Consider the following 25,068-nt stretch of genomic DNA (forward strand, 5'->3'; position numbering starts at 1 on the left):
AACATGAGCTCAAATCTTGGCTGTATTCTTCCTCCAGCTCTCACCTTGTCAGTCCTCTTAATCTCATGTATGGACAGAACTGATTATGCCTGCCTCCGGGAGTTGTTAGGAAGATTAAATAGGCTAATGGAATAAAACCTATACTATAAAGCTTGACATAGATGATTGAATAAATGGATAACTGTTGTTTTTCCATGGTGCCTAGCACACATCTGAGCATGCATTAGGTGGTGAGGAAATACCTAGTGACCAGTGACCAGGACACAGAACAAAATAAAGGACCATGAACCTCACAGTGAGTGTACGGAGTCTCTGGCTAAGTTTAGAGAAGCGTTGCTGGCAATGAGGATGAGACCTAGTGATCAAGGAAAGGAACCTCAAAATTTGAAACTGAGTGAAGAGATTTGTGATCCAGCTAAAACATTGGAGAAACTACTGAGGAAATGTGCTTTTTAGAGCACTGGGGAAATGACATCATTAACATTTAAAACAGTCAAGAATATGTCCTTAACACCCATATTGAGGCAAATAAATATGAATAATTAATGGATCCTTCTCCCAAGAAATTCAGAATTTTTGGTGGAGAAGAAAATGAGCACATGAGATGCACAATGAGAGCACAGGGATGTGCTCTACTTACAATAAATGCATAATACATTAAATAGAGAATGATAAATGTCATACTTTTAAACATGGTAGTTCTTTGATTGGTTAAAAAAAAGTTGTTAAGACAAACTCAACTCAAGTGCTATGAGTGGTTAAATGAGGAGGAAATCTCTTCCAGCAAGGGTGAACAGGAGAGATTTGGGGAGCTGGGGTCGTTTGAATCAGATTTTGAAGTATAGCTGGATTTTACATGCGGGGAAGATACAAAGGTATTCAGGGCCTTGAACGCTTCAGGCCAAATCCTGCCCTTGTGCTTTTGTTTCCTCTACCTAGAATGCTTTCTCCAGCTATCCACATAGCTTGATCCCTGAGTTCCTTGAGTCTTTTTTTTTTTTTCAAATGCCACTTCTCAGTAAGGACCCCCCAGCTTCCTATGTGAGATTGTGATACCCACCACATCCCTGCGCTGCTTTTCTCTTTAGTGCCTGCTACTCTTTAACGCACTGTAGACTTTACTCGTTGATCTTGTCGATTTTCCGTCTCCGCCACTAGAATGCAAGCTCCATGAAGATACACAGTTTTGTCTGTTTTCTTCACTGCTCTAATTCCAGCTCCTGGAATGGTGCCTGACACATGTTAGGTGCTCATATTTTGTAAAAGGGAGCGAGTCTGGCTGAGGGAGCGACATGAGCCAAAGGACGGGTGGAACTTGGTGGTTTGTGCAGCAGTCACAGTGTCGGTGTCAGCTCATTGGAGTGTGTGTTCGGAGGGGTGAGAGAGGAGGAACATGGTAGAGGCCGTCTGGTTGGAGCCAGACCCTAGAAGACTTGAAGACTAGGCCAAGGAATCCAGGTTTCATTCTGCATGTCTTGGGAACTGTCAAGGGCTTTCGCTGGGAAATTTATATGAACAGAGTTCTGTTTTAAGAGCATTAATCTGACAGCATTGTTTGTAGCAAGGGTAGGCATAGAGAGCAGCTGCAGGTGAGAATACCAGCTAGGAGACCCTGACAGTAAGCCACGTGAAAGGCTGTGGTGGCCTTCACCGAAGAGAAGGAGGTAGAGAAATGGAGAGGACAGAAGGAGTTGTGCAAGTGAAGGGGATACAAAGACGTAGTTAACAAGATTGGATCCTATTAACAAAAAGAATGCAGAAAGAGACTCACAGACATAGAGAACAGACTTGTGGTTGCAAAGGGGGGCGTGGGGGAGAGATGGAGTGCGAGTTTGGGGTTAGTAGGTGCAAACTATTACATATAGAATGGATGGACAACAAAATCCTACTGTTATAGCACAGGAAACTATGTTCAATGTCCTGGGATAAACCCTAATGGAAAAGAATATGAAAAAGAATGCGTGTGTATGTATGTATATGTGTGTGTGTATATATATATATATATATATATGTCACTTTGCTGTGCAGCAGAAATTAACACAACACTGTAATCAACTATACTACAATCAAAAAACAAAACAAAACAAAAATAAAGCACCCCAAACAAACATAAAAACCAAAAAACCAAAATGAATACTAGAGAACATGTAATAATGTGATGACCTCTCTGTGCGGTGATGGATGTGAAGACTGCTCTAACATTAAATGTCAGCGTTGACAAGCTTAAAGATGGAATGTACCATGTTTTCCTTATGAACAATTTCTTTAAAAGCAAAACAGTGTTTCTAAATGGTTTCTGCTTATTTTACTCTATTTTTAATAGTTAACACAATAACCATTTTAGTACCTGGAGTCCTTGAGATTTACTTTTTTCTGGGACATATCTATAGTTGCTAGGTATGATGACATCTCTGTCCCTGTGACCCCGGTTTTCTTTTTCACAAGCCATCTCCCACTAAGAGGAAGTGCAGAGTTGCACATTTGAAGAAATGTCAGAGGAAACAAAGAGAAGAGTCTGGGATTGTCCGAAACCAAAAGTAGATGGCAAAAGGGATTCACGTCTGGAAAGGAAAGCTAGGAGTCCCTTCTCCCTGTTCAAGCAGACAAGAATTGCATTTTCAAGTGTTTTGAATTATTGCCCAGAGTGTGTGTGTGTGTGTGTGTGTGTGTGTGTGTGTGTGTACCTCTATACAAATAAAGCTGTGAAGAATAGACATAGAGCCTGTGCTCTGTACACATCAAGGAGGCCCTATTCACATAGGGTGCAATGGGAGTGCTCTTTCTGGAGCTGTGCAATGGATGGTTCTGCTTCCAAGAATGCAGAGCAGAGGACTGATTTGCACATTGGCTTGGCCCTTTCAAAATATCTCCCCTTCCCAGGTCCTGCAAATACTGGTTTGCCATTAGAGATTAATTTATGGGGGTTACCATTCTCTAACCCATTAGTATGGATTAAATCATTCAACAGATCACAGCTAAAGTCTCCATGACTTCCTGAAAAAGCTTAGGAGATGGGGACCTGAAAAATATAAAAGAATAAAGAGAGGAAAGATGGCGGGGGGTGGGGGGGGGGGGAGCGGGTGGTGGTTTCTGGCAACAAACTTGGCCTGTTTCACACACAGGTGAGCTAAGGACTGTTCTGTTCTGCTCTGGGCAGTGCTGGAGAATGAAACTGAAGTCAGCGAGTGATTGACCTTAAATGCTGAGATGATCTAGGAAATAAGGAGCCATGGATGGTTTTTAAGGAGAAAGATTTATGGAAATAGAGATCAATCAATTCTCCCCATCCCCAAACATCAAATGCTGAAGTTACCCATGGGCTCCTGCCTAGACATCTCTAGAAGGGCATTCTCTTTCTAATCTCTGTCCTTCCATGCAAGCTGACTAATCCACATCAACTCAATTCAGCACATCTTTACTGCACACACATTATATATCAGCACAGTTACAAGTTTCAGAAACAGCTGCTAAAAAGTACTATTCTCTGGCTTCCTCTCTCGTTTTGAATATTTTCTTTCATTTCCTCTCATTTGCAATGCCTTGTGTGACATTCCATCAGGAAGTAAACTTTCCAAGTACTGTCATGTTAGAGCCTTAGGAGAGAACTGATGTGGCCTGGAGTGTTAACAGGAGTGCTCTGTACGATGAGAAATGTATGTTTTCTTTACTCTGGCCAGATTTTTCTAGACCAGAAAGTGAAGGTTTTTTAAATATTAGCATGTAGTATATTTAACAAAGTGCTTACTGAAAATCCCACAAAATGTGTCTTTGCTGCATATTTTTAAAGCACAGAGGCGCTCACCTTGGTTTGTGTAAGCATTCAGCGGTGCATGTTATACTTTATTTTGGCCGCCGTGATACGTATCGGCAGGGTGGCTCTCTTTGGACTCCTGGTGAAGTTGGCAAACTGTACACGAAGCTGGTCCAAGGATAGGGTGACCTGAGTGAGTTCTGTACGAGAGCCCTCACTGTCTGCTGTACAAACACATGTCTACATTCACCGTCCAATTCATCATGCTACTGGCAACTGAACCATCCCAGGCCAGGTTCTCATCATCTGTTGCCTGGATGATGGCTATAGCTTGCCTTCTGTCTCCCTCATACCAGTCTCTCCCACTCCCTCCAGCCTGCATATTGCCTCCGTATTCTTAAACAAAATCAGACCTTGTCTCTTGCATTTTTAAAAAGCCTCCAGTTTCTCTGCAGGGAGGGATGGCAGGAATAATTTTCATCAAGGGTTGGGCCGCCCGTTAGACATATTAGAATATGCATAAACAGCTGGCTGGCAAGGAGATAAGTGAGTTTCAGAAGTCATATTTAGCATCTCCAGTGCCTTGAATTTTTTTTTGCAAATTTAAGTAATATGTATGGATTAAATGAGATGTATATTTATTAAAAAGGGGGATACTGATTTCCAGAAGGAAGTCCAAACTCGTTCTGTCCTTCAAGGTCCTACATGGTGTGGTTCATACTGCCTTTCCAGAACAATCCCCCATCTTGCTATTGCTAGTGTTCATACTTGGCATTGATGATACTAACAAGAGTAGGTCTTTGAGAGACTTTTGGTCTGGTTGTGCAGAAGAATGTAAAACCTAATTTCAAATGGTCTTGGCTGTGCTGTCAGAGAGATACAAGGGGGAAGAGTGGAAGGGATCAACAAATTTGCTTGGGAGGATGTGTTAAAGCTCTGGAGCTGTGTCACAAAGAGTTAGTTATAATCACCTCCTAGACATTGGAGGGAAGATCAAGACAGGCAGAAAAAAATAACGTGCAGTGCCTTTCAGGCATGTATCTGCTGGGATTTTGGGTGATTGTGCATTGCCCAAAGTGCAAACTGAGGTAAAAGAGACAAGAAGAAGTTTTGGGATTTTATACTGAAATTTATAGGAAACTGCAGAATAATTTTTTGGTGGAGAAAGGATACACAGATATATTTTTTAAATAAAAATGAAACTACTAGAAATTTGGAGCAAGACTGGTAGTAGTAGAAAACCCAGTCAAAAGGCTATTGTAATACTCCAGGCAAGAGATGGTAATGGCCTGGCTGAGGGCAGGGCAGAAGAGATAGAGGTGGATTTAAGACAGATTTTGGAGGAGGAATTGAAAGGACTTAGACACCCCAGAAGCTCTGATGGAAAAGATGAATTGAAGGTGGTACTGTGATATCCAACTGTGAACCCATGTGAAAGCTGGTACCATTCGGTGGGATGGAGAATGTAGTCAAAGGAGCGGATCTCAGCGGAAGGTGGGAGTTTTGCTTTGAACTTGCCGTGTGTGAAGTGCCCGGGGAACATTCGTGTTGGAATGTACAGTATAGAATCTGGAGCCTAGAAAGGATATCTTGGCAGGAGACGTCCCTTTGTGGGTGATGATGGAAGACAGATGTAAATATTGTCCAGGGTGGCATTTGATATGGGGAAAGATGAGGCCAAAGACAGAGCTGCAAAGAACACCTTCATTAAGGTGAATTATTTTTTAAATAGAAAGTAAATTTTACTTTGAGAGATTGACTCTGTTTTTCTATAGAAAAAGTTTAGATATGTTATAAAAAGAATCCCTATCTGAAATAGCTATACACAGAATTGTATAAAAGTGGCTAGGGCATTTGCTCTTAAGTTAAGGGCAATATATCTAAAACACAAAAAGCAAGCAAACAAAAAAAGAGCTTTTGTATCTCTCCAGGTCTGTTCACCAACAGTATCACGGTAGTCAATTTGATTTAGGATTGACTCTGTGTTCTTGCCATCCCTTTTATCTTTTGGGAGCTAGTTCTATTCATTTCTGAGCCACTAATTATTTTATCCATTCCAACATTCATAATTTTTCACATTAGAATTGATGATGTGTTATAGTTTACTTAGCAGTAATCGGTTTTCTTAGTGGTACATAAAGTAACTGTGCATCTTACAGTCTTTGGCCTGTTCCATCCGAAGTCGTATGGTGATTGCTGTGTGCTTCCCGCTTCGGCAGTAGCACAGTGCCCTTTGGAGTTGAGAAGGATGGAGTGAAATGGCCCATTCTGCTCCCTGCTATCCTTCTCCCCATGACTGGACTTAGCGGTCCACCATGAGGCCACAGCCCTGTCGTGAAAAGCCAGGAGCAGAGCATCAAGAGCTCAGGCCAGGCACTCAGACCCTCTTACCCAGGGATTTTGCAGGCCCTGAGAGAGCCAGGAAAGCAAGAACTCACTGACCTCATAAAACACAAGCCCTTCTCTTCACAGAGGGCCTCCCCATGTCACTCGGGGTTCTGGTTGCAAGCAGCAGGCACTGAGTCCAGTGGGATTTATTGAGAGGAAATCTGGTGCTGACACCACCTCTAGAGAGATTTATTGGAAGGAAATCTGGTGCTCACAGAATCAACAGGAGGCAGAAGGAACAGGCTTGGAAAAGGGGAAGACCAAGGGAACCCAGACTGTGGACCTCTGGAGCAGTCTGGCCAGGATGTCAGACACTGTTGCATGCTGTCCCTCATTAATCCTGACTGTCCCCTCGGCTTTGCCTCCTGGCTCCAAAGACAAAGCCTCTGTTAGGAACATTTGGTCTGACTGCCCAGATCCTGCCTGTGTCCTGGTCACCAGGATATGGAGAGCAGGAAAATGCCTCCCTGGGGCTTCAGGAGAATAACGTAGGGTCCAGCAAGGTGCCAATACAACAGTATTGCAAGGGGCATGCCCCCAGACAGAAAGGGGCTTTGGTGTTGTATTGCCAACAGTGACCAATGATCCCCTGCACTCCCTTTCCAAAGTCTCAAATTTGTGAGGCCATCAGAGCAGCTCAACAGTCAGAGGACTGTGATGTATTCACACCGGCCACCTTGGCTTCATTCTCAGCCACCAGCTAGTGGAGGAAACGACCCTTTCGGGAGCTCATATAAAGGGTGAGGCCTTGTGCTAAGTGTGTTATATGCAATTGCTGCCAAATGTGCAATTCCTTGTGTTTAGATCTTGAGAAAATCTTTAGGAAGTATGATGGTGATTACCAAACTTTTTTCCAAGTAGAGAGAAAGGAGGCAACAACTGCAGATGGTAGAATTTGGGTGCTAAATAAAATAATGTCTAAAAGATGCCATTGTTTGAAATTAGCCCCTTGGACTGACAGGCAATTAACTTCTGCCAGTAGTTTAATTTCTTGTGGGTACCTGGTACAGGAAACTGTACATGGGTGGTAATTTTTTTCCCTCCAATCTTGGAGGAAATGTAACCGGGTATGAACTAGTAGGACAACTCATGTATCAGTAGTCTGTAGTGGTTCTACATAAATCCTTTTCTTTAAAGTTATTTAACTGTTTTGAAAATGGCTTCAACAGAAGTAATTGCAATTGCACCAGAAAGGAAATCAGAGTCTTAAAGAAAAATATACTCTCTTTGCTGAGCAAGGCAAACATATCAGTATGCAGAGAAACAAACCAGTCTCTTGTGTTTTATTTCCTTAACAAATCTACTGAAACACTCACTTTCTGTCTTTAAAAGGCTGATAGACAAAGAATTCTGTGGCCACTAAAAATTAATGCCTACAACTGGTTTGTAACCACTTTAAAATGGCAGGTACTGTTTTTTAAATTTAATTCTCTTTTATTCACAATATCTCATTATAGGACTTTGCACATATTATAAACACAATAAATACTTGTTGGGGTTTTTAAAAACTCATTGAAAGCATATTCTCTGGGGAAGTATTTTCTTTTAAAAGAATTAGATAACCTGCTATTTTCCCACCTACTTCAAAAATAAACTAACACAATTCTCTCACAATCTAGCCCTTTTTATAGCCAGGCCCTTATAGAATAATATATTTCCAAAAAGCTCTAAGTGGCATTTTCCGTCATGATGTTGTTTTTTTGATTCTTCCAGGAATTCATGTTTAAAACAAAAATCCTTATAGCTGCGAAAGGTGAGAACTTGATACTATTTAAAGCTAACTAATCCAGAGTCATTTCATGAAACTGATTTCATTTTAAGAACTAAAAAATGTGAATGTACAAACTAGGTGGTTCTAATAAAAGCACAACTGTTTTGCGTAGTCAAAGGAGCTGATAGTAATTTAGACCTTGACCTATTCCACTCTTTAGGCCTGTGGAGTGAGATGAAGAGTCTATCTGTTATTAGCTTTACTTCCCCAAGATCTTCCTGTGGCTCACTCCTTAACTCCTTGAAGTTTTTGCTCAGTGTGGCCCTTCCTGACCACTCTGTTTAAAATGTCACCTCTTCCTGCCCTTATCAGCATGCCAAGTGCCCTTTTCCAGCTTCCTCTGTCCCACTCACCTGACGCAGTGTGTATTTGCTTTATTTATTTGTATGTCGTTTCTCTCCCCTAACTCATGAAAGCCCCATGACATGAGCACAGATTTTTTTTTTTCTTTTTGTCTGTCCTGTTTCCCCTCCTGTGCCTGGCATCTGGCACATAGTAAGTGCTCAGTAAATATTTGCTGACATAAAAGCTAAGGCAACATTTGTTTGAAGATTTCTCTGTATGGATATTTGCAGTGCTCCTGGTGGTTTAAAAAGCAGTGTCACACCAGTAATTATATTTGTTTATGCTTACAATAAATTTGTATTTTAAGAAAGGGTTATTATCCCAATTCAGCAGATGAGGAAAATGGCCTCAGAGAGTTTCTACGCATTATGTAAAGTCAGGCGCTAGCACGTGGTAGACTCCAGCCTTGCACTCAGACCAATTACTTCCCCTGAAATGCTGCTCCCTCCCAAGCTGTGAATCTGTCTGACTGAAGGAATACGGCAGTGTTTTGTAGTAAGTGTTGCTGGTCAGGTCTCAAGAGAGTGGATTCCACAAAGTAAATACAAATAGAGTGTGGATGTAGCACATATAGTTTTGATAAATAAAGCAACCCATCTCTTTAGCTCTCAAGGGTGTGAAACCTGACTTCTCAGCTGAGCGTTACGTGCACTGAGCTCTGGGAACTGGAAGAGTGAACCATGTGATGTCCACCCCTGATTGCCTCCACCCCCGCCTCCTTACACTGCCGCTGAGCAGCGCACCTGCTGTACTGCAGGCTTTTCTCCACGGCATTTCTGTCTCATGACAGCTGCGGGTAGGGAGGAGGCGGCGTGCATCATGGTTAAAGATCAGAGACCCCCAGACACGCAGAACCAGATGAAACTTGAAGCTCAGCGTGGTTGGGAGTTTCTTTGGGGGAAATTACTCTGTCTCCTCATCTATAAAATTAAGTTGGTAGTACCAAGTTCGGATAAATAAATTCGATGATGCAAGTAAAGCATTCATCATGGCTTTAGGTGTTATTATTGTATATGTCATCTCTTCTACTAGATTATAAGATAATAGAAGGTAAGGCACATTACCGGCTTTATTAGTTTGCTAGGGCTGTTGTAACAATGTCCCATAAACAGGGCAGTTTAAACAGTAGAACTTGAATGTCTCACAGTTCTGGAAGCTAGAATTCTAAGATTAAGGTGTTGGCAGGGTTGGTTCCCTCTGAGGGCTGCGAGGAAGAATCTGTTCTCTGTCTCTGGTAATTTACTGCCAAGCTTTGGCACTTCTTGGCTGGTAGAAGCATCCCCCCTGTCATCACCTTCATCTTCAGCGGCATTCTCCCTGCAGGTGAATCTGTGTTTAAATCTCCCCCTTTTTTTTTTACAAAGACACTAGTCATGCTGGATTCGGTGCCCGCAGTACTCCAGCATGCCCTCGTCTTTTATTATATCTGCAATGACACTATTTCCAAATAAGGTCACGTTCTGCGGTACTGGGAGTTAGGATTTCAACATTATTTATTTGGGAAGAGGGACACAGTTCATTCAGCCCATAACATGGGCTTTGGCATTTTGCATCTGTTGTATTTACTTTTATTTAGTAAGTGCCAGGGAGTGGCTGCTGAATCCCTTGGATTTAAATGCTTGTCTCTAGAGGGTTCAGACATGGAGCTATTTCCCAGCAGATTAGTGGCCTTTTGAAAGCTGCCTCTCCATCCAAGATTTACCAGAAGAGGAAACTTCCCTCCTGCTCGTGCCTCGCTGGGCTTTGTGTTAGGTCTTTGGGTCAGGAAGATACATCATGTCAAGGTGAACATTTTGTTCAGGACCTTCCAGGCTGATTTTTCATGGGCAGATAGCAGTAATATCTTTATATATGAAGATTTAGATGTGTCATTTATACTTTAACATGTTAAAAATTTATTTGTCTAAAGATCTGGGCGACTCAGTGTACTCTTCAAAATTTTAAGCGCACGTTTTTATGTTACAGGTATGTGTTAGCAATAATGTGTTAGTGTGTTAATAAATGACAGTTTTCCTCAAAAGTGTCTTACATTCTTTCTAGTATGTGTGCAGTGTGATTAGAAAGTAGTGACGTTGGTTCCACAGTCTACACACATGCACATAGATTACTGTATTTCAAGGAACATTCATATGAAAAATTTTCAGTATCTAAATTGCAGTACTATACTTTACCCATCCATATTTTTAGAATGGATATACCTTCCACAGGTCACTTGCTTAATACAATCAGAACTTTTGGAGTTGCTTTTCAGGCTATACATATTTGTTTGGGCATTTAAATATGCATAAGTGGTTAGAGCTGAAATTTTAAGTGGATATAAATCTCAGGATTTATTGTGATGGAAATGGGACTTTTCACAGAGCTTTGGATCTTCTAGAAAGTCTGTAAATATCAATATTTGTTGAATGAATGACTATATAAGTGAATGATTGGGGCGGAGGAAGTGATTTCTTTTAAACTCTGTTTGAACCAATGAAATCAATAACCTATAGTGAATATAATACTTAAGAGTGAAGGTAATATATTTAAAAACCATGGAAGCAAGTTTTAATTTTTTATGTTGTTTTATCCCCGTAAGTTGGATTTTCTTGTGATACTTTGTCTTTAGCCCCTCCATCCTCCACACTGTGACTGATGATTTCAAGCACTCTGCAATGCAAGGGAACCTCCAAGAAGGGCAGTTTGAGGGGAGATAGAAAGTGTATGCACATTTGCATAGGGCAGGAAGGGCACTATAACATCTGGCAGTGGTGGCCGACTGGTACCGTTTGTTAGCGCTCATTAAATTCACATTAATGCATGAACTGCTCTGAATGTGTAAATGCCATTTCAGGTTGATTGCTTTCTCCCAGGCCAATGGCAGTGACTTTTGTGGCCCTGCCCTTGGTTGTTTACTTGCCAATGGCATTTGACCTGGGGTCAGACCTGAATTTAACCCTTTCCTGTAGGTCAAAACCAAATTAATTTGGTGAGAATGAAATTGGAAATGAGTCGTCTGTACAGCAGGTGTCCCCTGTGGAGAATGTGCTACAGGTGGAAACATTTTAAGATCTGTTCCTGGCCCATCTCCGAAGAAGCTTCAGAGGTCAGAGAAGCAATTCCAAGACATCCCATGTGGCAAGGGCCTGGAGATGGATGTAGCAGGTGCCGACTCGGGGCGGTTTTCTCAGAAGCGTGGGGGTACTTTCAAAGAGGCCCTTTTGGGAGATAATATATTCATATATTCATGAACATATATCTTGGGCATTCATCGTGGACTGATTTGCTTAGAAGTTGCCCTAAATGATTGGAAATTTACCCTCTGCCCCTACCTCCCACCATCAACCAGAGCCTTTGATTTGAAGGAAAGAATATAATGCGTTTTTCTCTTTCTTTTTTCTAGAGGATGAGGATGATGAGGAAATGGTGGAACCTAAAGTTGGCCAGGATTCTGAACTGGAAGATCAGAACAAAAAACAGGAGGTGAAGGAAGGTACGGTGTGGGAGATAAATTGAGTCATCCTTTCATTGCTGGTTTTTTTTTTTTTTTTTAACCAACATAAGGGACTACAGAGCTAAGTGAAAACTAAGTATGTACGTCCTGTGTGGAAGGTTTTCTGTGATTATTCAATACGTTATGTTTAGCAACGTAAACTGTAATCCTTTCTTTTTTTGACTGAGAGAAGCGAACCATCCACAATTCCAGCAACAAGTCCAGTCACGATGCCAGTAAAATTATTACGAAATAGCAGTAAAATAAGACACCTGTTATCAACTGACGTGTTATTTAGTTCACTCCATCATGTATTCCCAATGATAACAGTAAAGGAAAGGAGCAGGTGTAATTCTTTTGTCAATAAATTCCGAGGTTTATTTATGTGATGTACAGAGAAACATGAACTGTGATCATCACCTTTAACTGTACTATTAAAAGTTTCCTCCTCACTCTGCCCATATCAGAGGGAGCGGCCTTTACGTGCTCCAGTGACAACAGGGACTAATATTCAGTAAGTCCTTACTAGGTACTTGGCTCTCTCCTTAACCCCCCCGGAGATGTTATGCACCCTTTGCAACATCCCTTTGAAGTAGATACTATTTTTCCCCTATTTTACAGATAGAGAAATAGGAAAAGAGAGGTTTAAAAACGTGCCTGTGGATACAGGATGTATAAGTACACAAGCCAGGATTTGAAGTTGACTCCAAAGCTTATACACTTCCCCACAAAGCCATCCTCCTGTAAAAGCACTGAATTCCAAGAAAACAAGAAAACAAAAATGAAAAAAGAAAAGAAAGGGGCAGGCAAGAAATACTATAGCTGATGTTTCCCTAAAAATCTAATTTTGTGTCCCTTTGAGATTTTCAGCCTATGGAGAAAAAGAAAATTTTGAGATTGTCATTCTTACTGAGAAATGGAGCATCCGTGAGAACGGAGTGTAGATTAAAAAGATTCTTCCATATTTCCTACTAAGTGTCCCAAGTTTAGAGCAACATAAGTCTAATTAGAAGCTCATTTGATTTTTGAATTTTCAGTTTGCTTGTGGCCCTGGTGTAGTGCATGGTGCATGGTTGTCCTGGGGACTTCGTAGGAGTGGTACGTACTGGTCACGGGGACTCACTACAGCCTGCCCAGACATTGAGTGAGGAGGATTTCTGTCAGGTTCTAGGGTATGGCTGCAGGCAGGCAGTAGATTCAGCATCTTTAACAGTGACATCCACAGAAGGCACACGTTACTTTTTCTGAGAGGTTCTAAAAAGCTTTGATTGAAGCAGTTTCACATTTAAACTCCTGCTAAGAACATGTGTATATTTAAACTGGGGAATAGAATATCATTAACACAGGTGTAGCAAGAGAGAAAATAAGTCAGAGTTGACTAAAATACCCTTACTCTCTCTCTCTCTCTTTTTTTTTTTTTCTTCAAAATATCCTTAGGATGGCCTGGGCGATAAGGAGCCAGGGTATATGTTGTGTGTCTTGGCACAGATTCCCTCCTGCCCCCAACCCCAATCTCCAAACTGTCTTCTCTGGCAAAGCATTGCAACCTCCTTCTTAAGTTCTGAGCAGAAACGGCCTCCAGTTTTAACTGTTACTCATGCTTCATGGAATTGATTAAAGTCCTGTTAAAAGTCCAAAAGAAGTTTAAAAGTACATTTCCTGTTACTGCCTCGCCATGCGTCTTAGTCTCTATTAATGGCTTTTCTGCAAATTAGCACGTAATGGGTTAAAAGCATGTTTATGTTGGCATCAAACTCTCTGGCTATTTTTTTTTTAAAGCAAGACAGTATTTTGCAAACTTTTTAAAGAACCTCTAGCAGATACAATCGTGGCGCCATTCACACGGCTGCATAGTAGTCAGGGCTGTGTCAGCACTTCCATGGGAACCCTGAGTTTCAGGGATTTATTACTTAGCCATAAACATTTGCTCTGGGCTGAAACTTGACATACACAGTCTCAAACCAGGGAACACATTTTTGAGAAATCTGGCCTTTTTTGGAGTGAAAAAAAAAAAGTGCTGAGGGGGAGATGGGAAAAAATCTGTGCTCACTAGGGTCTGACATTTTTGCCCATGTGACATCAAAATGCATTAAACAGTAAAGAAATATGGGTTTGATTTATTACTCTTTTCACTCTTTTTTTTCCACAACAGTCGGGAAAAACAGCAGGTACCTTTTAGCTTTTAATCAAATTTTAGGAAATTTCTATATGTGAGTGTCCTAGTATCGTCATGTTTAGAGATTTAAAACAACAGATTTGGAAACCTGACTCTTGTAAATGCACGTTAACTCATAAACCTCACATTAACTTCAGAGAAGGACGTCATTCTTTATTAGTTTGGTTTGGTTTTCTTGCTCTTGTTTTTTGAACTGATTTCACTGTAAAATTCAGTAAGAGCCACTGTGCCTATTTAATCTGATTTAACATTTAAGTTATGTGGGTTTACTTATTTATTTTTTAATCTTTTTGATATATTCTTGAAAAATATTTAAGAGGTGTAATTTTTATATTGAAATTTAAAGCTACATCATTGAAACACGGTAAGACATTTCTGAAATGGATATTTTAAAAATTACTTTTGACCTAACAATAAGATTGTAAAATACTCAGTATAAATTGTGGATTCCATTACAGATTTCACATTTTTACAGAGAAAAAAAAATTCTAGGAACTCTAGAAATCAAAAGATACAGTGTATAGTAAATAGAGTAAATAAAAAATAAACCAAAAAAGTACACGTTCAGGTCAATACGAAAACTCAAAAAAGCAAAGCAAATAGGATAGAATCAACATGAGAGACACATAATAAAAGTCTTTTCACATACAAAACCAAGACAAATTAACATTTCTATAATAAAAAGAAGTAAAAGTAGACCCTAAAATAAAGTTCGTACTAGATTTTAATTTTGCAGGCCATGAATTCATAGAACTAGGCAGTTTTCTAAACTTTGTATTTCATGACTCTAGTATGTTGTTTTCATACTTCTTATTCAAGCTAAATGTAACTGTTCAGGTAAATTTTGGTAAGTTTGAAAATTTTCCTGTCATTTGGTTCATATGTAAGTCATATCTATGTGTTCTACTTTTCCTGAAGAATCTTTATTTCTTAAAAATGTTCACTTTAAATGCATAAAGTATTGTTAGCTCTTAGCAGAAATACTCCATATTGCAAAAAGAAACAACAAACCTGCTATAATAGCACTTTCTGCTTAACTTGTAAGAAAAATCAAACATCATTGCTCTTGTTTTGCTCTATTAGGCCTGTTGCTATTAAATTAATCCCTACCTTTTTATGCAGTGAAGATGTTGAAAATAATTCTTTAGGTTCCAGGGATAGGGAAAAGCTGAAGAAACAGAGATTTCAGGGAGAATTTGTGGTCTATCCTGGAGTAATACAATTCTGATTCTAATTGTTTATTCTTGTATTTTAAATTTTGTGGACTCCATTAATCAACTATCTTTTTTTCGTGAAATATGATGTCTCAAGAGGTTTTATCTCTGAATATAGATTTGGTTGTGGTTCCTGGATACTCCATTATATTTTCATTACATTGTAATAACGTATCAATTTAAAGACTTTTAAATATGAGAGGTTTGGTGTTTTTATCTAAAATAACCATGGCTCTATTTAACTCCTAAGTTGAATATTGTTTATGACTTTTAAAAAGTACTCATCTGCACATGCATCTTATTATTTTGTGCTAACAAATCGTGTCATTTGATCCCTGTTAGACATCAAAGCTTAATATAAAATATGTTCTTTGTTTTGCTTCAGTAGCAATTTAATTTCAAGCCGAATATTGTATTGTCAAACATAATATCTGTAGAGGCTACTGCTTCACTTACCTGAACTTGGCCTCTGCAAATACACTTTGATCAGCCATTTATGTTTATCCTAGAGAAGAAGTTGTGTGCCTTGAAAGCTGAGATCAAAATGACAATAAGCTGCAGGGAAGAAAAAAATTACAGAAAATTACATAGGAGCTATTTTTTATTCAAGGTAATGGACCTGTAAGGAAAGATACAGGTGGAACAAAAGTAGCTCAAAAAGATAAACAGAGAATAGAATAGATATTTTTAAAATATAAAAACAGGAATAAAGGGGAAAAATGCCTATTTCTCTGCTTAATTTGAAGTATGTCTCAAGTCATCCATCAGCAGTGACTAAAGCCAAAGGAAGCTTTTAAAATAAGACATTCTTTTTGGCCTTGTAGCATTCTTGTTTAGTGAATTTTGTTTATTTATATAACAGTACTGACCATAACAGAAGGAGCCTAGCGTTTTCCTCTTTGCCTAGTTACATTTAGTAGTTTTACTGTTTTCTTGAACTTATATGAAGGTGAAAAAATTCAAATGCCTCATTTATGGGTGTTTTAGAAAGTAGACAAATTACTAATTACTGAATGCTTAATTATTTCCTAGTATATTTATTTTTAACTCTTAAACCAGACTTAAGTGTCATTGCCTCATTTTATAGATAACACTGCTGCTTAGAGACCTTTCATTCCAAGCTAGCAAAGGGCAGAGTAACTCTTGGATTCGAGTTTGGTTTTGTAGAGTTCTTGTTATTTACAGTTCACACGTTGTCCACGTCACCATTTCTCAAACTAGTGTCTGTGCAAGAATTGCTCAGCAGATGTTGATGGAGGTTCTTGGAGAGTCCCAATATACATGGGCATATTTAGAGCTCTGGAGATGTCAGCAACAAAGAAATATTTCTGGCTATATGTGGGGCTGCTAGAAACACTGGGGGGAACTGTATTTGGAGATGATCTTTTGCTGTCGTGGATGAATCATGTTTTTGTTACAACATTACCTGGAGAACATTTCTCAAGGTGTGAATCAACTATATCATAATCATTCTAGTTTCTTGTACAAATACAGACTGTGAAGTCTTTCCAGACCTGCGTTTCAGTCTGGGGCAGGGGAGGGGAGACCTGCAGGGGAGAGACATTATGAACATTAACATCTCGAGATGTACTTTCATGGCTCTGTAGGAGGGCTTCTTGACAGTTCAGGTTTCTCAGGACAGTGGCTTCAAGATACCATTAATCAAATCAAATAACACTTCCTTAAAACATTATGCTGCAAGTGGCTGCACCTAAATGATTCCTCTGACCATGTGCCCAGGTAGAAATCTGTCCTGGTTATGGGGAAGGTCGTGGAAGTGTTTAGGAAATCGTGTGGGTCCCTCCACCAGGGACCCCTATGGTTTTAATGCACTACCTTCCTCTTGTAGCTTAAACTTTAGGAGCTTGGTCCTACCAAAAGAGTAATCAATCAAACATTTATTGAAGTCTCTCTGCATGAAAGTTGGACTGGGGTTCCTGAAGAACCACGAAGGTTCAGCTGACAGTTTCTGCCCTTAGGAATTTCTCACTCTAGCGGAGTGCCTAATCCTTCCTCTATAGTTGTATGTAAACCCTGCTACTGCAGGAACAGTTTATGTAACCTAATCGTGACTCTGAGGTGAGCTGGCTTTCAGACCGTGTGACATATTGCTGGTTATTTAATCTCCCTTTGCCTCATTTAATATCTTCAAATTTAGTTTTATAAGATTAATCATGCCAGAAAAGTAAGGCATAAAAATAATTGTGAGGTATCTTATAGCATTTATTTGTTCCATGTGTTTATTTAAAAGCAGGAGATATCTTGGGTAAAGGTGGATTTGGAAGGACATGTTTCAGTTTTTGAAGGGAATCTATATAACAGTCAATCAGCTTTATCAAGTAACTATCTAAAATAAAATCAATTTATCAGTAAAAAGAGGAAAGGTGCTATCTGGATCATATTATAGATAGTTCTTAATTATCTAATATGTACAGCTTTTCCATAGCTTTACATTCTAATATACATGGCTTTACAGATTTCTCCATGCTGTACTATTTGAGCTGTTTTTCAAGTTCACTTCTAAAGAAAATAACGTTCAGAAGTTTGTTAAAACACACCAATCATTTTCATTTGTAATATTTTTCAACTCTTCAAAATAGTAATTAGTCCAGATATGAAATCTTTCTGTAAAATTGGCAGTGAAGACATCTGCAAAAACCTTTGGTGCGAATTTGAGTGATTTAGGATCAGTATTAACAATGGTTTATTTCACTGTGTCTTACCACTCTTTTGATAAGCAATGTCTTTCAAGAGTTGGATTCATCTTGAAATGTTTTAATTAACCCTTTTTTTCCCCTTTCCCAACAATCTCTTTTACATAAAAAGCTCCTCCAAGGGAGCTGACAGAGGAAGAAAAACAGCAGATCCTTCACTCAGAGGAATTTCTCATCTTTTTTGATCGGACAATACGGGTAATTGAAAGAGCACTGGCAGAAGACTCCGATATCTTCTTTGACTATAGCGGTCGAGAGTTAGAGGAGAAAGATGGGTTAGTTTCTTGTGTGCATTTTAAAAAATACTGTGATAAGTTATCTGTTGATTCTAAATTCACTTATGTTTTGAGTAGGCAAGTCCCAAGCCTAGCAAATCAGAGGAGGATGAAATTCCAGAGCTGATCTTGCTGAACGGCTTTGACTAAGGGCTTTGGTTATGACTTCTGGCTTAGAGTTTCCCTGTAATTATCATGTGCTTCCGTGAAATGCTTTTGAACTTGATATCTGGGGAACAGTCCAGGTGATAGAGACCGGTAGAGTCATGTACATTGTCCTCTGAGAAAACATTCTTATAAGCAGCAGAAGGAGATTTGTGTTATATCCAGTAGATCTATTTTTGATGTGTAAGCAAACAGGAAGCCAAGAAAATAAACATGAGATATAGGAGACCTTAACTGATGTGGGAGACAGCAAACAGAGACTGGAAACTTTTTCCTCTTTTGATACCATAAGATTATGTGTAGATGCCTTTTAGGAAATACAAGTGCAGGGATATATTTACAGATTAAAAACACTAATCATTAAAAGTAAATGGCCCCAACTGACTTTCCCTGTAACTGCAACATATGATCGTATTTGGCAGGGGCTGTCAACCATCTCCATGTGGCTAATAGGAGGCACTTTATGAGCTTTGTAAGAAATATACCTGGTTTTTAACCACCAATTTCTTTTGGCCAAGAACAATGTGAAAAGACGAGATCACCTGCCATTTTCATCAGACCTGACATTTTACTACTTATAAAATTCAAATACATTGTCAAAGGCCAGCCTATCATCCTTGAAGATACTCAAGGCAATGTAACAGAGGCTCCGAAAACAGTTTCAGAAGGGAGTTCTGAAAATGTTCTAAACACTTGACAGCATCGTTAGACTGCATCAAAGAGAAGAATATTTTGAATATACATGTTATATTTATTTTCTTTTAAAACGCCATTACTCTATAGCTCAGTTAATTTTCAGAGTCCTGTTTCCCTCTGGGTGCCTGGCACAGTGTTATCCTGGGTTCCTGGCAGATATTTGGTACATGTACCTCTTGCCTGAGTTTGCAGTGGTGGAGCTGAGGAAGGGTTAGCAGGGGGGAAAAAGTCATAGTAAGTCAGCTGCTTGGAACCCAAATACTTAGTCTGAGATCAGGTCACCCAGTCTGAACAAGAGCTGTATAGGACAATTGATGCAGGGGGCAAGGCAATGAAATGAAGCAAATGAACCAGAGGAAAAAAAAAAGGTAGGTGTGGAAGAATTCCTGAACCGAAGCCCAAGGAGCATAGGCAGCTTTTTATGCAGATCCAATAGCTGCTGACACAAGAGCAAGTGTGACTCAATTTAAACACGCAGTCTTATGGAGCAAATGCATGACCAGTGCAGAGTTCTTCAGGGGAGGTTTTGTGGCCAGTTGAATGTCAGCCAAGTCAACAGTGGCCAAAATGTAATCCTCCTCCACCCAGATGCTATTCTGGTCTATGTTAAGTATCTAAAATGTTTGGTGAAAAAAAAAAAAAATGCTTGATGAATCCCTCACTCCTCAGCAGGCCTGTCTCACGGTAGAACTTTTCACATGCTATTGAGCAAGGAGGCAGCCACTACAGTCAATCAGAAATTACAGGTAAAGAGAAACATGCGTATCATTTCTGGTCCAAGGCCAGATAAGGTGACATTGATATCAGAGAATCTTCAAATGCGCTGTGCTTCCTTGATAGCTGAGAGATTTCTTGTAAACTCTGCTTCGAAGCGGAGCTTATTAGGGGGAGGAGAATGCTTTAGAACTGGCCAAGATGGGAACCAGAAACAAATTTGACATTTTATACCAGGCTTGGAACAACATGTGGAAACCTTTTCTGGGCCAGGTTAGAGAGAGCTTTGCATAAAGGAGACTACCTTTAGTTCATTTATGATCAGAGTTTGCTATAAAAATTGATGCTTTGGCTTCAGAGAGTATTGTGTGCCATGCTCTTGCTGTTTCATTCTTTCAGTGTGAGCAGTAGAGATAAGCCCCATTTCGAAGCATCATATTTGTCTTTGATGTTTAAACCCTTCTAGGGATGTCCAGGCTGGAGCCAACCTTTCTTTCAGTCGTCAGTTCTATGATGAGCATTGGTCCAAGCATCGAGTAGTCACTTGTATGGACTGGTCTCTCCAGGTAAGAATTGTTGCTGGGATGGGACAAACTGGACTTGTGTTCTTATGGCATTTGTATTAAAAAAAAAAAAAATGAGAGAATTGCTCCACTGCTTTGGATGTGTTCACTAACCTGCAATTTTTTTCTATGCCTATTGGTTTTCTTTCTCACTTTACTGAAGTTTCAGTTTAAAATTTGCACCCTATTATTCATATACATTGAGTACTTACTGTGTGCTAGGTACCTGACAAGGTGGCCAGCCATTCTGTCCATGAAACTGCTCTCTCTAAGGTTACCAGTGATTTCCTATTTGTCAAATCCTGTGGATATTTTTAAGCCTTAGTCTGCCCTGACCTCTCTTTGTCATCCAGCTTTGTTGACTTCCCCATACTTGAAAAATATTATCCTTCCACTGAATTCCACAACTCAACTCTCCTCTAGTTCTTGAACTCCTGCAAAACGTCCTTTTCCTCTCCTACCCTTGTGGTCCGTGTGGTCATGCCCTCATCCTCTGTTCTTCTCGACATGCTCTCTGCGGGAGATCTCTTCCAGTGCTGTGGATTCAGGCATCACGTAGGCAGCCTTTTTCTATCCCCCACCCAGCCTCCCTCCTGAAATTCCACTTGACACACCAGATGGATCCATTCAGGTGTCCCACAGAATCTCAAACTAATCACTAACTCATTATTCCCACACATCCGAAATCCTTTTCTGCCTACTCTGTTCTATGTTAAAGCCATCACAATATACCCAAAGACCTAAAGCAGAACTTCCATCATTAACATTAGAAACTTCCTTTCCATTATCTCCCAGACCCAATCTGTCACCAGGACTGTCCATTTCTCCACTCATGTAGTCATCATTTTACACCTGTAGTATTGCTACCTTCTTATGGTCTTTCTACATCCAGACTTGTCCACCTATATAGTTTTCCCTCTAGACATCTAGCCAAATAATCTTTCTAAAATGCAAATCTGATCACTTTACTCCCTGAATTAAAACTCTCCGTTGCCTGTAAGAGAAAAAAAAAAAAAAAAAAAAAAGGAAACTCCCTAGCGTAGCATTCATAGTGAACGCAGGCAGATTTACCAAAAGCCAACTTACTGAATGGCCAACTCGATTAGTGTATAATTTACCCAGCACCGAGTAGTTAGACAATGCACATAAAGGCACACAGCCTGATTGTGGTGAGGTCAGAATATGCACTCAGGTGGCCTGACTCCTGAGCTCACGTTCTTGCTGACCACGCTATGTTCCTTCCTGTAATGACAATGACATAATAGCCATGAGGGAACCAGGAAGGATAGGTACTGGGCATTTACACACAGCACAGTTTCTGTTTCCTTGCAGCCTGTGCTTTTATTGGGAATAATAATCATGGCTCGCTTTTAAGTTGCATTTCTTCTATGCTAAGCACTGCACCAGCTGCTCTGGAGGCATTCTTTTTTCACCCTCATACCATCAAGTGAGGCAGCCACTGTAACTATTTTCATTTTATAGTTGACAAAATTGGGGCTCAGAGCAACTACGTATGTCATTAACAGCCACTCAGCTAGGATGTGGTACAGCAGGGATTTGAACCCAAGTCTTTCAGCACTTCAAGGCATATGCTTTTTACCAGTGCCTCCCACGAAGGGCTTATGAATCTGGAACCAAAAGAGGTTCTACCTGCTGAGTGACATAGGGCCGAGAGCAAGCGCTTTCAGGATTCAGTGGAGGTAGGCGTCTGTCTCTGGTTGGACAGAGCATCTTAGAAGACTAGGATTAGACACATGGAAGGGAGAAGAGTGTGTTCTAGACAGAGCAGTAAAACAGATGATGTGAAGAGCCGCATTTAATCTTGCTGGGAACAGGAACCCTGAAGAGGAACGTAATCCCCCACAACCAGGCTGTCAACAGCCACAAAGTGGGTGAGCATTCTCTCCTCTTGAATCTCTTTTTACATCTAAACAGACGAGCACGCAGAGCACAGTCGCGCAGAGGCTGACACAGGCGGGGTGTCCCCAGCCGCGTCCCGCCAGTGTGTGGGTGGTCTGTGCGCACGCTCGGGTGTGCGCGCAGAAATCAGATCCAAGGCTGAGGAAACACTTAGCTCGGCTTGGTCACTTGTTCAGAGTCTGGAAATCACACAGGAACCTTATCTGACACATTCCTCAAAGGCAGCTTTTACTGAGTTCCCAGGTCTGCTGATAATGCTCCCTGAGGGGGGAGCAGGGCCCTCGTCCGTGGGGCTGGTCCCTACCTGGCGGCAGCGTGTGGTGGGTACCATTGCCCGTGGATAGGTCTGTTTCCACACAGGATCTCGTGTGTGGTTTTGTTGCAGGAAGTGAAACTGGGAAGGACAGAAACTCCACCACTGCATCTGTTTTTCCCCATTTGTATGTAACCTGCCATCTACACCGTGGGGAAGGGGTTTGCCATTCTGAAAAATGCGTTTTATATGGAGCATAAGAAAAAGGAATTAGAACCCTTAGTTCCTACATCATAACAATTTTGTGGGGTTCAGGGGACCAGGTCTACATACTTATGGGATGAAGAGACTTTCTGAGTGAATCTACATGCAATCCAATGATATTAAGAAAGGAGAAAAGGATAGAGACGTAGTCTTAGAGTCTAGTAGAGGCATGTATACTTATGAGTGGAACAGAATGAAAAAGAGGGAAAAAAGGAAGAAACTGTAAGATTGCTGCATAGCTTTGCTTTGATCTCCTGGACTTCTTAATTTAACACTTTAAGTTTGCAATATTTGCAAAATATCCACCAAGTATTATTCCCTGGAGGACACATTTGGGCACTTGGGGAAATACGTCAGCTTTGCTATTCATTGAATATTGTTTAGCACAGGGGGTCAATAATACTATCCAGATATCACATGACAGATTTGGCAGATGTATATACAAAACCAGACTTAAGATCTTACTCCCACCATGTATATTCCTCTCATATGTATGTTGCATCGTCTAACCTTGGAGTCATCCAAGATACAAACCCAAGGAATCTTTTTTTTTTTTAATTGAAGTATAATTGATTTACAGTGTTGTATAAATTTCTGCTGTACAGCAAAGTGATCCAGTTATACATATATATATATATTCTTTTTCAGATTCTTTCCCATTATAGCTTATTACAAAATATTGAATATAGTTCCCTGTGCTCTACAGTAGGACCTTGTTGTTTATCCATCCTGTATATAATAGCTTACATCTGCCAACCCCCACTTCCCACTCCATTCCTCCCACACCCCCCTTCAAGTAATCTTTGATAGCTCATTTAATTGCCAAACCCAGTCACATTTATGATAGCAAAAAGACTCCCACTGTCACCAATTCAAATCCTCCTACATGTGGAGTTGATACCTACTTTATGTCATGCCCTCTACTTCTTACTTATATTAGGAAAGAGCTTCCTAACTGGTCTCCCTGCCTCAATTCTCTACACTGTTGAGTCATTATGAGTACTTTTTCCAGCTTACTATATGTAAAGATTACTTACTTGCTCTCGATGTCACCGTGGGCAAGTGACCTGACTTCTCTTGGCTTAAGTTTCCTCATTCATGAAATAATAATCATACCTAGCTCACATGCTTATCGTGAGTATTAAGTGAGTAAATGCGTTGAAAACCCTTAGAATTATAAAAGTGTCTCGTATATAAAGAGTACTCAGTGAACGTAACGTAGTAGTGAAAGTAGTAGTAGAATCAGTAGAGCAGTAGTTGCAGAGTATGACTTCTAGAGTAAAGTCTAGAATCATTCGCCTGTACTCAGTGACTTCTGTGAGGATGTCCTGAGGCATCTCCAGCCCTTTCTTCCTTTTCATGCCTTCGTATAACCTGCCTCCCAGCCAGGTGCTATAGCCTTATAGTCTCCTGAATAGTGTTCTCCACTGCATTAGTTAAGAAAACTTTACCCTAGGCCACTTCCAACGAAAAGGGAAATTTGTTTGAGAGCCAATCGGGAACTCAGGGAATCCATGGAAGAGATGAAGAACTGGGACTCAGAAGTATAAATCTGGGCAGCTTGAGAGGCTTCACCAATAGGATGCTGTCATAACCTGACTCATTGGCCAGCCCATGGGTTCTGTGTCTTAGCCCTAAATTTACAGTAGCCAAGTCAGAGAATGTGATTGCCCCAGCTGGGTCGCGTATGAACCCTGCAATGAATTAATTATCCCTGGGAAGTTAGACACCTGTGTATTGAGGTAATCTCCAAAGATTGGGAGAATCGCTGTGAACCAGGCAGACATCCAGGAGAGATTTCCTGCATCAGTATTTGTGCCTTATCTATACTCTCACTTCTCTCCTAATAACCTGCCCATTTGACAGAGCCCGGGGGAGTCTCATTTCTTCTCAGAAGTCCTTTCCAGTATCTCTCCCTGTCACACCCCGTTCCCCTAAAGTAGTTTTCTCCTCTGCTTTGATAGAATTTCTTTTATATCTTCATCTTAGCACATATCATGTTCTGCTTTTGTATTTCTGTTGTTATTCAAATGTGTGTCTCAACTCCCTCTACTAAATGATGAGCTCCTATAAAGCAAAGCATGTTACTGTTGATATTCTTGTCCCACATTTTACCTGGCACCAGTGCCTTACATATGCATGGGGGCCACTTGACGCGTGTCCACTTCTTGGGCTGGAAGAGACATGGTCTTTGAAACCAAACAGACTTCAAGCAGAGTCTCTCTTTATCATTTATTAGCAACTTAACTTCAAACAAGTTCCTCACCCAGGGATCCTTGGCTTCTTTGTCTGTAGAAATGGGAAAACCACTGCTCGCTTTAGAGAACTGCAAGGATCTAATGAGTGAATGTGTCACCCAGCCTAGTATCTGGTGGGCATTTAAAACA

The 25,068-nt window shown here is 40.4% G+C and overlaps 1 protein-coding gene across 3 annotated transcripts in view; it reads left to right on the forward strand.

Annotated features, from left to right (window-relative positions):
- Nucleotides 1-25,068, forward strand: part of DYNC1I1 (dynein cytoplasmic 1 intermediate chain 1) — a 317,415-nt gene that overhangs the window by 171,800 nt on the left and 120,547 nt on the right. For all 3 annotated transcript variants that reach the window (XM_057731071.1, XM_057731073.1, XM_057731074.1), the window contains 3 exons: nt 11,638-11,727; nt 17,944-18,106; nt 20,148-20,247. In XM_057731071.1, the coding sequence (XP_057587054.1) occupies nt 11,638-11,727; nt 17,944-18,106; nt 20,148-20,247 (353 nt within the window). The remainder of the gene's footprint in view (nt 1-11,637; nt 11,728-17,943; nt 18,107-20,147; nt 20,248-25,068) is intronic.

The sequence above is a fragment of the Hippopotamus amphibius genome, chromosome 4 (assembly GCF_030028045.1).
Source record: "Hippopotamus amphibius kiboko isolate mHipAmp2 chromosome 4, mHipAmp2.hap2, whole genome shotgun sequence".
Lineage (NCBI taxonomy): Eukaryota > Metazoa > Chordata > Mammalia > Artiodactyla > Hippopotamidae > Hippopotamus > Hippopotamus amphibius.